Below are 15,184 nucleotides of genomic sequence, written 5' to 3' on the forward strand. Positions count from 1 at the left end.
TTTCCTTCAGATGTTGGTCAGGACAGTTTCCTCACAGATTGTCTCCATTCTGTTAGACATATCTGTGTTGTGTTGAACATTTGAGCTTGTGAGATACAAATTATAATTAAGGGGTAGAAAGGAAAACTTGTCTGTTTACAGAAAATACATTGATGTATAATGCATAGCAATTTAACATACATAACCATAATAACAAGTTTGCCTTCTGCAATGTTATTGACAAATTACGGTTACATATATACTCATGATTTCCCTTTTTGCATTGCATCTCCTAATGTTGTGTGTCTTTTCTTTGAGCTGATGTTAATCTACAGCAATATGTTTTTCTTTTCTTTTCCTTCATATACCTGACCCCAAAATAAGAACGTTCAATTAACTTCTCATGGATTTATCTGACACTACTAAGGAGAGTCTCCATTATTTAAAATATATGACTTGACCATTAAATGGTAAAATAAGTAATGCTTTAATGACTGGTTTGTAATTATTTTTAAGTTAAAGGTTTCTCATCAATATTCTTTAAATCCCTGTAGGGCATAAGTAGCACATAATCTTGTTAAGCGCTCAAATCAAGCCCCATTTTGTTTAAATAACAGGCTTTCTGTGGTGTTCTAAATAACCACATAATATCTGATTCTTTCAATATCTGATTCACATTAGTAAATGATGCTTTGGCTTTTAAAAAATAAGAACTTAAGTGACTGGGTCTAGTAAAGAAAGTAATAATTTGTGGATTATCTTCATTCGATGAGAAGACAGTTAGGGGAACAGGTTGTATTGTCTTCCCACTGTAGATTAGGGGGGTGTAAGATTAGGTCTGTAGCTGCAGATGAAGGGTAATTTCTTTTTGCAGTCGGAGCCATCCCAATTACCCCGGCCTGTAAGGAAAACAAGTAACTTTAAGTACAAAATAAATTCCAAGAACTCTTAAAACAACCTCTTCACATCAGAGAGTCTTGCAGCACCTTAAAAAGTACTGGATTTATTATGGCATAAGTGCTTGCGCCACCAAAATTTATCTTGCAATGGATTTGGGATAGTGTTTTATAAACACACCTAGACAGGGATGTGTAATTTCTTTTTCTACAGTTGGGTGAGCTTGGCTTCTCTTATCCACTGGCCTCTGCTCCTTGGAGGTTACAGTTTGTTTCCAATTCTAAACACACACACACACACACACACACACACACAATTTATTTCTATTTTCCCACCTCTCCCAGATGGATTGAGGCGGGATTACAGTCTGCTAAAACATGGTTTTTGCCTCTTCTCCCCACGGCCCACCCCACACAAATGCTGCAAGACAGTTGTCTATATTTTAAAAATATAAGTCAAGCACTTCATACATCTATGCAAGTAAACCTTTCCTACAAATACAGTAAAAAAACAAAAACTTGACACACTACACTGGGAGAGTGATTATGGCCCGAACAGACAGGCCAAAATAAAGCTGCTTTGGGTCACTTTGGAGGTATGCTGCTTAAATGATGCATGTGCAAGAGTCCAGAAGCTGCTCCAAAGCTGCTTAGGATTGAATCATGCCTTTGGTGCAGCTTCTGGACTCTTAGGACATACGCATCATTTAAACAGCATACCTCCAAAGTGATCCGAAGCAGCTTTATTTTGGCCTGTCCATCTAGGTTCACTTCTTAAATTATACCTTTCTAGGTATAGCCTTAAAGTAAATTCTACTGGTAGTACTGAGTAAACACAATGCATTATTAAGTCTGATTGAGTCAGTGGGTTTCCTCTAGTTGAGACTAACAATAACATTCATGCTTTACTATTCTTACAGGGACAGAAAGGCCTTGTTCCTACTGTGTTTAAATTGGGATTAGGATCTGTGTTAAATGGGCATGGTTCCCACTGAATCAGACTTTAGAAATCGATTCAGAAAGGAGGGCCATGCTTTTTGACCATTTTTGACCATTTAACCCATATCAAAAAGATGCTGGGGAAATGGGATGTTTTTGGGCTGAATCGATTTATTTAGAAATAAATCAATTCAGCCCGAGTGGTAACCAGGAGGATTCGAATCTGCCCTGGTTCCCACTGGCAGCCTGGCCCAGGGTGGCAGCTGGCATGGCCCAGCCTTTCCTGGCCCCAAAATCCCCAGTCCAGCCTCCTTACTGGCTTCTTTTGCTGCTGCCTGGCTTCCCTGCGCCTTTTTTAAATTTCCCGCGACTGAGGAGGCCAGAAGATGGTCACAGAGAAGCCAGAAGCTTTGAAACCTCCTTCCTGGCTTTCTCCCGGCTTCTCTGCGACCTCCTTTTGGCTTCCCTGGATGTGGAAAATTTTTTAAAAGGCCGCAGGGAACCCAGCCAGCGGCTAAAGCCGCCAGTAAGGAGGCTGGGCCAGGGATTTGGGGGCCAGGAGAGGCTGGGCAATCAAGTTGCCCCCTGCCACTTGCCGATTCCTGAATCGATTCATAAAACGGGAGCAAACATAGTGGAAACTATGTTTTTTCAGAACTGGTTTCAGGAATCGGTTCAGGAAACGGATTTTCCAATAAGTGGGAATGGGCCCCAAAGTGTATTTTAAGTGCTGTGGGAGTGGTTTGAACACTGTGCAGTGTCCATTCCAAGGCAATGACTATATGTTCAAACCACTTTAACCATGTCTAGAAATTTTGCAATCTTTTTTATCCTTTACTGCAGACTCTTAATCTGGGTACTCCTCTAGAATTTCTCCATGATGAATCTGTGTGCTTTCTGGAACACCCCAAATCACCAAGGCTTATATGGATCGCTAGCACTACAATCAACCCTTTTAAAAGTCTAAGCACTTTACAAGTATACAGACCTGTAGAAACAAACTTTTGCATTAGAGTTTTGATCAAGATATTATGTCAACTTCAAAGCAAACTGAGAATTCTTCCTTAGACTAAAACAATATACAGTAGTTATGACAACAGAACCCAAACTAATTTTGATAAACCTTCCATGTATTTTTTTCCAAGGCACTGATGCCACTAAAAATCTAAAGTGAAAATTCAAGGTGAATGTGGCAATTGACCTTAAAAATCTAGCTCCTAGGGAAACTAAAACAATTTGGAATGCAATTAATACATTTCTTAGGAGTTTACTCACATACATTGTTCTACTATTCTGCCTATACAGCCAGGAGCTGCTGGTTTTTGCAATGGCTTCCATATACACCTAGGTTTTAAGTGCTATGTAAGAGTCAATCATATTGATATTTTGCTCAGTCGGGCATGCTACTCTGGTGTGTATCTATGGGCCCGAACAGACAGGCCAAAATAAAGCTGCTCGGGTCACTTTGGAGATATGCTGTTTAAATGATACACATATCTTAAGAGGCCAGAAGCTGTGCCAAAACTGTACTCCTGTCCTTAGGACTGGAGCGTGGCTTTGGCATGGATTCCGGCCTCTTAGGATGCATGCAGCATTTAAAAAGCATACCTTCAAATTGACACGAAGCAGCTTTATTTCGGCCTGACTGTTCAGGCCCTATATGTTTTAAAGTCTAGTCTAATTTGAAATAAGGTGTCACATTGCATGAATCAGCTCTAATCCTCCTCTGGGTACCCACCACTTTACAATCCAACCTCAGGAGTGCAATTACATTGACAATAACCTAAAATTAATCTTTGCAGCCTGCTATACTCTAAATTTATTTCAGTGTCACAGAATAAAAAACACACAACAAAACGTATAGTGTTGATGTTTGCTTATTATCCCAAGTATCAATTATTTGGAAAGCTGCTGAGGCACAGAGTAATACTTAATAGCTAGGACTTTGAAAAAGCCATGGGGGGGATATCTTTTAAAGTTTGGGATAAATGATAGAAACACTAGTTAGGAACAGAGAATATATTTGTGGACTATACTGTACCTCCTATATTTATATTTAACTTCAAGCAGATGCGAATGTTCAGAATAGTGTTAATTGTTTCTCCAACAACATGAAGAAGTGAGCTCAGAGGACGCTGAATAAAATTTGCCACAGAACCATCAGTCCATCTTAGGGACGACCCCTGAAGAAAAATAAAACTGGAATTTAATGAGGGCCAGTATATCAGCTGGTCAGGTATTTTCATATTCCAAAGGATCAAACTTAAATAAGCAAAGGGAAATTTCACAGCAGTGTGCGCAGAAGTCTACTGCCTGCAGTAAGGTTTCTGTACTTTAGAGTGGCATGAATAATATGTGGTGCATAATTTATTAGAAAAATGAGATTGTCTGCAAACAGATTGAGGTTCTCTGGAATATGTTACTCAGCACTGTTCTGCAGGCATACTTTATTCCAAGAATCTAAACTGAGCCTTTTAATTAGATGTAGGCTAAAGCTCTATTCTATTACTGAGTGTGCTAGACAGCTTCCCCTTCAAATATTAATGACAGCAACCGTGGGTTTTTTTTCCTTGAGCATGCTACGTGTTTTAGCTGAAAAACTAATCACTGACATGAGAGAACAAAGCAGAAGGGTTGGTTTGCACATTCATCTAGCCAGAATCCATTATGCATGATGGAGGAGTAGGCACATACACTCCCTATAGGGTGTGTGAGGAAATGTGTAATGTTGGCACCATCTGCCTAAAGCTGTAAGCATACTGGCTCAATTTGTATAACCAAAATTTGTTTTTGAGTGGAAATAGCCATTGCCCATGAAATGGTGGTTCTGGAAAATCAGTGGATACTGGGGCTGACATAAAGGTGACCTGTGGCCCAGTACATACTGGCAGGAAATGGCATCCTGGCAAAGAATAGGGAGCACGCACCTACCGCATGCATCCTAAACCTAGCACGTCATGGCGGGGGGTAATGGTGGCCTCCGTATAGATGCCGCTGCACATCGCTTATGTCACAAGTGTGCCAATGGCGCACTCGTGACATGTGCAGAGTGTCCCAAGAAGAACCTGGTTTTTCTGGGTTCTTTTAGAGGCAGAGAGACACCATGCAGTTCAGCTGCTGCAGCGTCCCTCCGGAGGAAAAACGGCTGCCTCCAGCCCACCCTTTTGGGGAGGGAAGACTGGTGGGTTAAAATTTCAATGTGTAATATCTGGAAAGCATATAACAGTCTAATCCTACACATTTCTATTCAGATGCAACCCTCATTGAGTTCAGGGGAGCTTACTCCTCTTAAGTGTGTATAGTATTGCGGCCTTAGGCTGGAGCGTGGCTTTGGTGCGACTTCTGGACTCTTAGGACGCATGCATCATTGAAACACCATACCTCCACTGTGACTCGAAGCAGCTTTATTTTGGCTGTCTGTAATAGGCCTCTGTCATACATTTGGTGTTACAACATCATCATTTTTTAAATGGTAATTGGCTTGGCCATGAAAACCACTGGGTGACTTTAGGCAAGTCACATTTTCTCAGCCTCAGAGGGAAATAAAAGCAACACCCCCCACAACAAATCTTCCCATGAAAACCTGGTGATAGGTACACCTTAGGGTCATGATAAGTTGGAAATTACCTGGAGGCATACAACAACAAACTCTCTAGCATTTTCCCCATTCCATTGGAAATGAAGATCACAACTGTCAGTGAGTCTTTAATGTTGAACTCACCCTCCGATGGCTTCCTCCTGTCCAGAACTGAGCTGTTCTTTGTCCCTGATAACTGGCCAGGTTTACAAGGAATTCATTATGTTCTGCACTTGAGATGCTGGTCAGGTGTCCCCCTGTGGCCTGACTTTGGCAGGTCCACTGGAAAGTAAAGGGAGATGGAAATGACAAAATAAAGATTATGGGGAAAGATGGGGTGAGTGTGTGGTTGGGTGTAGATTTTGGACCCAATTGACAAGGCAAACGTGGAAAGAAAAGATTTAAAGAGGAGAGTGGTTTGTTGTTGTTGTTTTGTTGTTGTTAATGTTGTTGTTTTTTAAAAGAAAGATCCAGTAGGAGAAAGAAGTCATACAAATGTAGGGTGAGTTAAATAAGGAAAGACATAAGGAATGTAGTCAAGCAACATACAGAAAGTATTAACTAATGGAGAAGCAATATAGAAATATTAAATAAAATGATGCATTATAAATAAAATGACATATTATAAAATGACACATTATAAATGAGGGAAAGGGCAGGCGATTAGATGGAACCATGCTGTATTGTATTCTGCATACTGTTCTGCCCACATACTGGAAGTGTAATGCAGCCCAGCTATATCAGTACACACTATTCTTGCTCCCTTCTTACTTGCTTACTCGCTATATATACTAATGGGATCTTAATAATCTTTGCTTGTGTATATGAGTCTAACATGAATATTCTAGCCACCCATACTTCCTTGGGAAGTAGTTAAGAAGAGACTTCTGAGTTTTCCCAGATGGATTCTCCATGTACCCAGCAAGAGTCCAAATATCATTTTAGTGCCATCTACAGACTTGTAAAATGGGTCGTCTTCCTGCACCAACAGCACAGTCTTTCATCCCATATATAGCAATCTCATATATCAGGAAAAAAAGTTAATTTTCTGAAATTACAGTTACATATTCTCAATTTCTGAATAATGCTTGCCCTTTGCTACTTTTGTTTAGTAATAACACCCAGATTAAGAGTCCCACAATTTTGCTAATTATTATGTAATATTTTGTTCATTAATAAAGGGATCATTCTGTCAATGTCTTGGTCTTTTAAACATTCTAATGGGTGTAAACACTAGGTCAATTCATTTTAAAGCTTTATTTTTTCCAGCCTTTTGTAATTACAAATTATGAATTAGTCCTGCACACATACTCTACCAATTTCTCTTGCAGTTTCACACTCATTAGGCAAAGATGGCTGGGCAACTTAAACATTCTTGCTCCACTGCAGAATACCTGGTTGTTGTTTTTAATCAGTGCTAACTTTATTGTTACAGTATTTTTTCAGCTTCTGACAGTCATTGGCAGTGTGCAAAAAACCCACAGGGTGATATACATCACAGAAAATTAGGTGTAGTAATTTCTTATTAATTTCATTTAATAATATAGTTCATATTTCTTTCCAAAAGAATACTGATGATTTTTCCCCAGATGCAACACTTTGTAGATAAAATTCTCCAAAGCCTTGTGGGATAGTTGTAGATGCCCAGTTGCTTAGGTTCAAGTCTCACGATTTAGGACTGAACAGAATATAAAATAAAGTTTATTGGTTGCTCTGATTTGGTGCAATGAGCAAATGACTCTGTCTAAAGGTGCACTTAACTGTGATTGAGAGAAAATATGTGTCCAGTCCAGCTGTTGAAATGCTGTTTCAGAAAATACTGTCATGGTAGCATAAGCCTAGGCCTGCAGATCTCAGTTACTAAAGCCACCATTTTATTGAGTACAAAATTGCCAAATGGCAGAACCTGGGAGCAGTGAATGAGAGGGATACAAACTCTGTCTTCCAAGGATAATTTAACTGACTGAGAGTGCCACTCTTACACCTCCTTCAAGTCTCTTAAAAACATGTCTATCTTTAGACCAAAAGAGGTGGCTGTGCTGCAAATCTGGGGGCCTTTCATGGCATATAGTTATAACACTCTATTCCATTTTAACTGCCATGGCAACATCACATGGAATCCTGGGATCTGCTTTTAGGGAGGGGTGTTTAGGACTCTAGTGCCTCACCAAGCTACAGACCTCCAGATTCCATAGCATGCAGCCATGGCAGTTAAAGCAGAATGTAGTGCTATAACTGTATATATATGAATAGGTCCCAGGATAACTGATTTGTTGCAATTGAGTTCTGTTCAGGATTATCATTTTTTCCAGCACTCAGGAGGATTCTTTGTCTAACACAAGTATAAAGTTTAAGTAAGGAAGAAAGTAAGTGAGGAAAGATGTTCAAGAAAGAAATTATTCCTGATCAGTACCTCAGCTTGTTCCCATGTCATCGGATTCTGAACAAATATGTAGCACTGGCCCATGTAACTTATCCAGCCATCACGGCAACCACCTTGGCAAAAGGATTCTGCGTCTACCAGAGAGGACCCAGGGAAAACTGGGGGCTCAATATTCACAGGTGGAGGAGGAGGGGGGTTATTCCCACCAAAAATCTTTCCCAACAAGAACCGGCGCTCACGGTTCTTGGTTTCTGGAAGTTCATTGCCTAAAAACAAATTAGTAGAATAATGATACACAACCAGAGTCCTAGTGGAAAAAGCCCATGTCAAATATTCATAAATCCTTGGTAGAAAATACAAACACCCTGCAGAGAAGAGAAATGTAATTAAAGGATGGTCACCAGAATTGTTGCATTGAAAAGAATAGCAATAGGGTCTTCAAGTACTTCATGAAAACCCTGGTTACTGTCAAGAATTGCATAAGACTCCATCCCTGACTCCTGGGATTGCCAGTTCTGGATCATCCCAGGCCTGGAGGCTGCCAGAAAAAAGCCTGGACCTAAGGACAGATCCTGATGATGACATTAACTGTTGTGCTTTAAAGAACCAACAATTTAGCATGTCATTCAAACACACACAGATAAATAAAGAGGCAATACAGACTAGCACTTTGTAAAGGCACAGTGTCTGCATGCTGCGTGCCCTAACCCTGCCCTCAGGGCACCATTTTGATGCATGCCGGTTCACACGTTGTGTGCCATGATGACACCCCTCCAGTGCTGCATCCAAATGTGGTTATAGCAATTCTTGGAGGGCACAAAAAGGAGCCCCTTTTGGGATTGCTGTGGCTCCAATCTGGCCAAGAAAGGGGCGGCTGCATGCCACCCATCTGTTACAGCCCCTAAAACAGAAACTATGGGTGAAATGAGCAGATTATGCTTTCTTCCAATTTAGGGAGATGGGTCAAGGAACATCTAATCTATCCTATGTGCTTCTCACCAGGTGGGTGGAGAACAGAGGAGAAGGTGAGCCCTGGTGACATACTGACTCAGAGGGAAGACAGAAGCTACTAAATGAATACACAGACCATTTGAGAGACTTTGCAAATTGCAGCAACAAATTAATTAAACCTCGGAAATTGTAGCAAGCTGTTGCTGTAAAAGTTGAGCTGGAGATTTGCATTCCCGTCATTTGCTCTTGTCTGGAGCTGATCATCCCCAAACAAAATAATTTCTGCCCTCATCTCATGGCTGGAGATGGCTCAGAAAAAACAGAGATTTAGGGCCACGGCCAGAGATCTAGCAACCCTACAACTCCCGAAACCTTTCAATAACACTTGGGGCTTAGGAGGCCACATGTGGCCTATGGGTTGCACTTTTCTGGCTTCTGACTAGACTACAGGATCATCAGGTTGTTTCAAGGGATCTCATTTTGTAGTGAAGCAGCCAAGGCTGAAAAATAGTTCCTTCAGCAAAACCAATAGGACAACTGTATTTCCATGAAGGAGAAGTGAAATGAAAATATTTTGAACAAACAGCATAAATAAACATGGAAAGACAAAGAGCAAGGGAAGTAAGTGTATAGCTTTGCAATTTGTGATATGACAGACAGTTCCTAAATCAGTTTCATATATTCATACTTCAACAGATCCTGTGAGAGAATGGAGGCCAAGCCTGTCTGCTTAGAAAGAAAAAGGTGCAAATGGGCTCAAGGCCAATATAAATCAGAAGTTGCTTTAACAGAAAGACCAGAGGAAATATATATATATATAGAGAGAGAGAGAGAGAGAGAGAAAGAGAGAGAGAGAGAGACGCACACACACACACACACACACACACACACATGATTGCCATATGTAGGGATTTCTGATTTTCAATAGCATGTGCAGAAGGGTTGGGTTATTTCTTCCCTCCTTTCTGATATTTTTTTAAAAAACTATAAATATAATTTTTAAAATTAATTTATTACCGGCAAAATGAATATACAGACTATACAGAGAAACTACAACATCCATGGCAAAAAGTACAACAACTGGGGATGAGTAGTCCATGTCATACTTGCTTGAATAACATATTATTCCATAAGTTAGTATGATACTGACATGGCCAAATACTTCCTATATTTGCTATATTTCTGTTAGCATATTCAATAAACAGCAATCATAAAGGTACAATGAACATTATGAGCTGCATCAATGTTTGTCTGTGACTATTTCAATACTAAGTTTTTCCATGAGTGCAAAATTCCAAAAATCGAATACCAACCATCGCATGTTATTGTATATTATGGAGATCTTTCTATTTTAACAGAGGAGATTATCAGACGGGTGGGGCAGCTGGGAGTAAAAGCCATACTCCCGGCAAAGTCAGTGATTGCGCTGAAGATTTTGAGACACATCATGGTTATCCAGGGCTTAACCCATAAAGATCCAGGAATGTTCCAACAAGAAACCATTCATGAGGAAGTGCTGGGAATGGTTTTTGCTGGAGCATCCCTGGATCTTCATGGGTTAAGTCCTGGATAAGTGCAACGTCATCTGAAAATCTCCTGTGTGATCGTGTGACTTTGCTGGGAGTATGCCTTTTTCTTCCTTGTTTTCCCCCGTCTGATAATTTCCACAATCTCTAGATGTGCAGCAATGCACATAAAAATTATAAATTATTTTTTCTCAATTGTTTTAGGTTATTAATGAATACAGATTGCCAATTTTTAGGGTAGCTGTGAAACACTGTCCAGTAATCATACTAATTTCTTCAAAAAGCTTGACTAAAACTTTTCAACTTTTGGCCAAACTCCTCAAATATGCCTAGAGGTACCAGAATTCTTGCATCCTTGCCAACAGTACTAAAGATTGTTATTAATGTATTTCAGTCGGGTGAGGGTAACGTATCATCTATAGATTATTTTAAAATAGTTTTCATGAATGGCAGAGGTAGGGTGACCAGACACCCTCCTTTCCTAGAAACTGTACTATATTTCAGATTTCTGTCCAGGAGGAATTCCAAAATGTCTTCCATTTAGAGCATGACTAAGAAGCATAAATTTATATTAGGTTTTTTTGGCTTTCATTTTGCAATGTCCTACATTTCCTTGAATGTCCTACATTTTGCAGAAACTGTCCTCCTTTGCAATTATGACATCTGGTCACCTAGGGCAGAGACGACTGATCTGTATTGTGGCTTGGATCAAAGTGAATTCCACAGCCCCCATAATGACCCAAAAGAGTCATACAAAAATAAATAAATAAATAAATAAATAAAGGAATAGAACTGAGCAACTATGCCCTTTGTAAATTTAAAGAGCAATTCTTTGATGCTCTCTAAGGTCTTCATAGTTGTACCTTCGCTGGAGCAAGAGCAGAAAATAAAGCAGTTCATACATTTGTAGCCAGGAAGTTCACAATGAAACAAGATGCCCTTTAAGTGATATCCTGTCTTTGGGACAATATGAATCTCTTACTTAGTAAAGTTTTTTTTCTCCTGTCCTCTAAAATGTACATGTTCTATATTTTTAAAAAGTGGATGATGCAAAAGAAAGCAGAGCTCAGGTAGCAAGTGAGAGACATTTTTGCCCCTTGACTTTATTTTTTGGATGTGTGCCGAGGTGTTCCTCCCTAGCTCAGTCCCAGTGGCACCAACAGGATCTTCCTCCCCCAAATTAGTTCCTCCCCAGATGGTTAGGGTTAACCTCCCAACCTCTGTGGTTCCGGGGAAAATGGCAAGGATGATAGCCTGTGTAACATTGAAGGCTTACATGGCTGGCATACATAGTTTTGTGGGTTTTTTGGGCTATGTGGCCATGTCTGCAAGGTTTCTTTCTGACGTTTCCCCAGCATCTGTGGCTGGCATCTTCCGAGAATGCTTTGCCTGGAAAAATTGGGTGTATATATACTGTGTGAGCCTCTATTCACTCCTGCATCCCAGGCTCACACAGTATATACAGTATACCCAATTTTTCCAGGCAAAGCATTCTCTGAAGATGCCAGCCACAGATGCTGGTGAAACGTCAGAAAGAAATTCTGCTAGAACATGGCCACATTGCCGAGAAAACCTGCAAAAACTATGATGACAGCCTGGCTCATATTTAATTTTTAAACCCCACATCTTGTTAAAGTAATGGATGATTTCACTCCAGACAAAGTATGTGAGATTTTACAGGAGCCCCCTCCCTCCCCGCAACAATACACATCTGAAGAAGAAGATTCGAAATGTATTGTGGAGGATGAGGAATTTTCTTAGAAGTTGCTGATATTCAGTTAGCATTTGTCCTATCTCAGTAACTGCCTTGTGACAACAATCTACCAAGGCATAATCCCAACTGCAAGGACAAGTGGGGAAGACAATATAGAAGATTAGCGCACAGCTAAAAAAAAAAAAAAGCAATTTAACACTGACAAATTAATTTCAAATTCGGGATACATCCGGATAATATTGCATGCATTTTTGCCATCGATGCCACCGGGTGGGTGCATCCCAGGTAACATCCGGCTAGAATCTGAGTTCAGCTGGCCTTTTTTCAAAGCCGGGAGCTTTCTGGCTTTGCAAATCGGCCACCCAAGTTTGGATTCTAGCTGGATGTTAACCAGGATACACCTGCCCAGCGGTGGAGGTGGCAAAAACATGTGTGATCGTATCCGGATGTATCCTGAATTCAAACTGAATTCAGCAGTGGTAAATTGTTTTTTTTTAGCTGTGCACTAAATATATGCTCACACCCATCTACCTTCCCTGTTTGTGTCAATCTGCTCTTAGTAGACATTGCGTAATCCCATGGAACTCCAGGAACCTATGTATGAAAGATCTACAAGGGATCCCAAAAACCCTGACATAGTTTCCAGCTTTATGTATGCCTTGGAATATACTGATTCACACTATAGAATAAGTGGGGTTCAGGCTCTAGCAACAAGTGGGAATTGACCCTTCCCCCCCTGGAAGGTATGCTTCAATTCAACCTCAATTGCACACCAGAAGGAGAAAACCAATTGCATCAAGAATCCTGTTGGAATACTATGTCAGGCTAAAAATAGTTGTGCAAGCAATTGTGCTTTCATTCTTAGAGGTTATGTAGCTAATAATTTCTAAAGCACACACAACCCTTTCTCTCTCTTGACTTTGTAGATAGGATGCTAATCAGCTGCGCACCACAATGGCCTTAGCACCCATTGAAAAATTGGTTAAGCAGGCATAGGACACAGAATAAGTGTACTGATGTATATTTACCCCACACCAAAAATGTATAACATTTTGGCCATACACTTGCTTTTTTATTCCCTCCTTCCAGATTGCAGTCCCAGAAACCTTTTATGAAATGACTTTACAGATCGGCACATCAGCCTGGAAAGGTGTTGACTATCTTCCTTTTCTTTCTCTAGATTTTTTGGGAGCACACTAATCTACCACTGTCCTGTAATGAGTAATGATGGCACTTAAGTAACAAAGAAGGTGCTTCCAAGAGATGAGCTTTACATAAGATGGTTTACTCTCACCTTCAGAAACAGGAAGAGCCAACGTTCCCAGGCACAGCAATAGAACTATGTGTGGCTTCATTGTTATCTTAGAACTTTCACCTAAAATCAAGTAAAGATCATTGATGTCACAACTGTGTTGACATGTGAAAATGAAGTTAATGTCTACTTTCATTTTAACAAGTACTTTAAAATGAACTTGCACTATTTGATGTTTATAAATTAAATTAATCAATTAATTTCTCAGACATCCACAGCTGTTCGATAATACAAACCTTCCAAACCAATGCAAACAATTAATCAAAATTAGCATGGATATGAAAATTAAAAAGGTGGTCGCCACTCCAGGCCAATATGGAACATTGGCCCCATACAGACAGGCCAAAATAAAGCTGCTTCGGGTCACTTTGGAAGTATGCTGTTTAAATGATGCATGTATCCTAAGAGTCTGGAAATCACGCCAAAGCCATGCTCCAATCCTAACGACTGGAGTGTGGCTTTGGCACAGCTTCTGGACTCTTAGAACACATGCATCATTTAAACAGCATAACACCAAAGTGATCCGAAGCAGCTTTATTTTGGCCTGTCTGTATGGGCCCATTGATTCCGCCAACCATTTGCAGTGGTTTACTTGCCTGGGGAGCCATTTATTTGGATCTATAATGCTGCTGTCTTCTGAGACAGTTTGTTGGTCATCTAGCACAGTACTGTGTAGTACTGACCAGCTCTTTAAGGCCCAAGAGAGAAGTTGTTTCCTAATCTTGCCACCAAAGATACTTTTTGTATTCAAAGTATGTGTACTGTCATAGAACTATGGTCCTTTCTTAACAGGATATGTCACATTAGCATAAATCTGAATAAATAAATTCTGGCATACTTAGGACATCTCCCAAGTAGTCCTGTGGATGAAAAATGCTCCTTTACATGATCAGACCAATTACATCTCTCAAGGTCTAAAGCAGCACTGTGAAATGGACCTGAACTACAGTGGTATCGCTATTGCATAAACTGGACAGAGTATAGTCATACGTCCTTATGGCTGTCAGTTTAATTCTTTATGAGCAGACGTTTATGAACTTCAGGCCAAGGACATTCCCATATTTACTGCATTACAGTAATCGAAGAAGCAAGGCATAGAATCATAGAGCTGGAAGAGTCCACAAGGGCCACCCAGTCCAACCCCTTTCCAGGCAGCAATATACACCATCAAAGCACCCACAACACATGGCCATCCAACCTCTGTTTAAAGGCCTCCACAGAAGGAGATTCTACCACTCTCCAAGGCAGCATGTTCCACTACTGAACATCTCTTACCATCAGAAAGTTCTTCCTAATATTTAGGTGGAATTTCTTTTCCTGTAGCTTGAATCCATTGCTCCATGTCTAGAGCAGCAGAAAAAAAAACTTGCTCCTTCTTCTATATGACATCTTTTTGAATATTTAAACAGGACCGACTCTTCTTCAGGTTAAACATACACAGCTCCATAAGCTGCTCTTCCTAGGGCATGATTTCCAAACCTTTTACAATTGTGGTCCTCTTCTTCTGGACACACTCCAGCTTGCCAATGCCCTTCTTGAATTGTTGTGCCCAGAACTGGACACAATATTCCAGGTGAGGGCTGACTATAGTAGAATAAATTGGTACTGTTACTTCCCTCGATCTAGACAGTATACTCTTACCGATACAGCCTAGAATTGCATTGGCTTTCTTAGCTACCACATCACATTGCTGACTCATATTCAGCCTGTGGTCCACCAGACTCAAAGGGCCTGAGCAGATGGGTCACTTCCATGCTTTCCTGGCTCCAGTGCTCACCCAGGTTCATCTCTAGGTCAGCATGGGGATGGGTGGGTGCTCATCCTCCCATGGTGCTCCTTATCTTTTTTAACACTTATCTTGTTTTATTGTTGTAATCCGCTTGGATTCCAAGTGATTAAGTGGAATA

General features: G+C 40.4%; 1 protein-coding gene across 1 annotated transcript in view; it reads right to left on the reverse strand.

Moving 5' to 3' along the window:
• Positions 1 to 482: 482 nt before the first annotated feature.
• Positions 483 to 15,184, reverse strand: part of LOC121926498 (snaclec bitiscetin subunit beta-like) — a 35,939-nt gene continuing 21,237 nt past the window's right edge. Inside the window, exons 3-7 of the mRNA XM_042459522.1 lie at positions 13,260 to 13,340; positions 7,805 to 8,040; positions 5,536 to 5,673; positions 3,856 to 3,997; positions 483 to 878 (exon numbers count right to left, since the gene is read on the reverse strand). Coding sequence (XP_042315456.1) covers positions 796 to 878; positions 3,856 to 3,997; positions 5,536 to 5,673; positions 7,805 to 8,040; positions 13,260 to 13,320 — 660 coding nt within the window. The 5' untranslated portion in view covers positions 13,321 to 13,340 and the 3' untranslated portion in view covers positions 483 to 795. The remainder of the gene's footprint in view (positions 879 to 3,855; positions 3,998 to 5,535; positions 5,674 to 7,804; positions 8,041 to 13,259; positions 13,341 to 15,184) is intronic.

This window comes from Sceloporus undulatus, chromosome 3, assembly GCF_019175285.1.
Source record: "Sceloporus undulatus isolate JIND9_A2432 ecotype Alabama chromosome 3, SceUnd_v1.1, whole genome shotgun sequence".
In the NCBI taxonomy this organism is placed as follows: Eukaryota; Metazoa; Chordata; class Lepidosauria; order Squamata; family Phrynosomatidae; genus Sceloporus; species Sceloporus undulatus.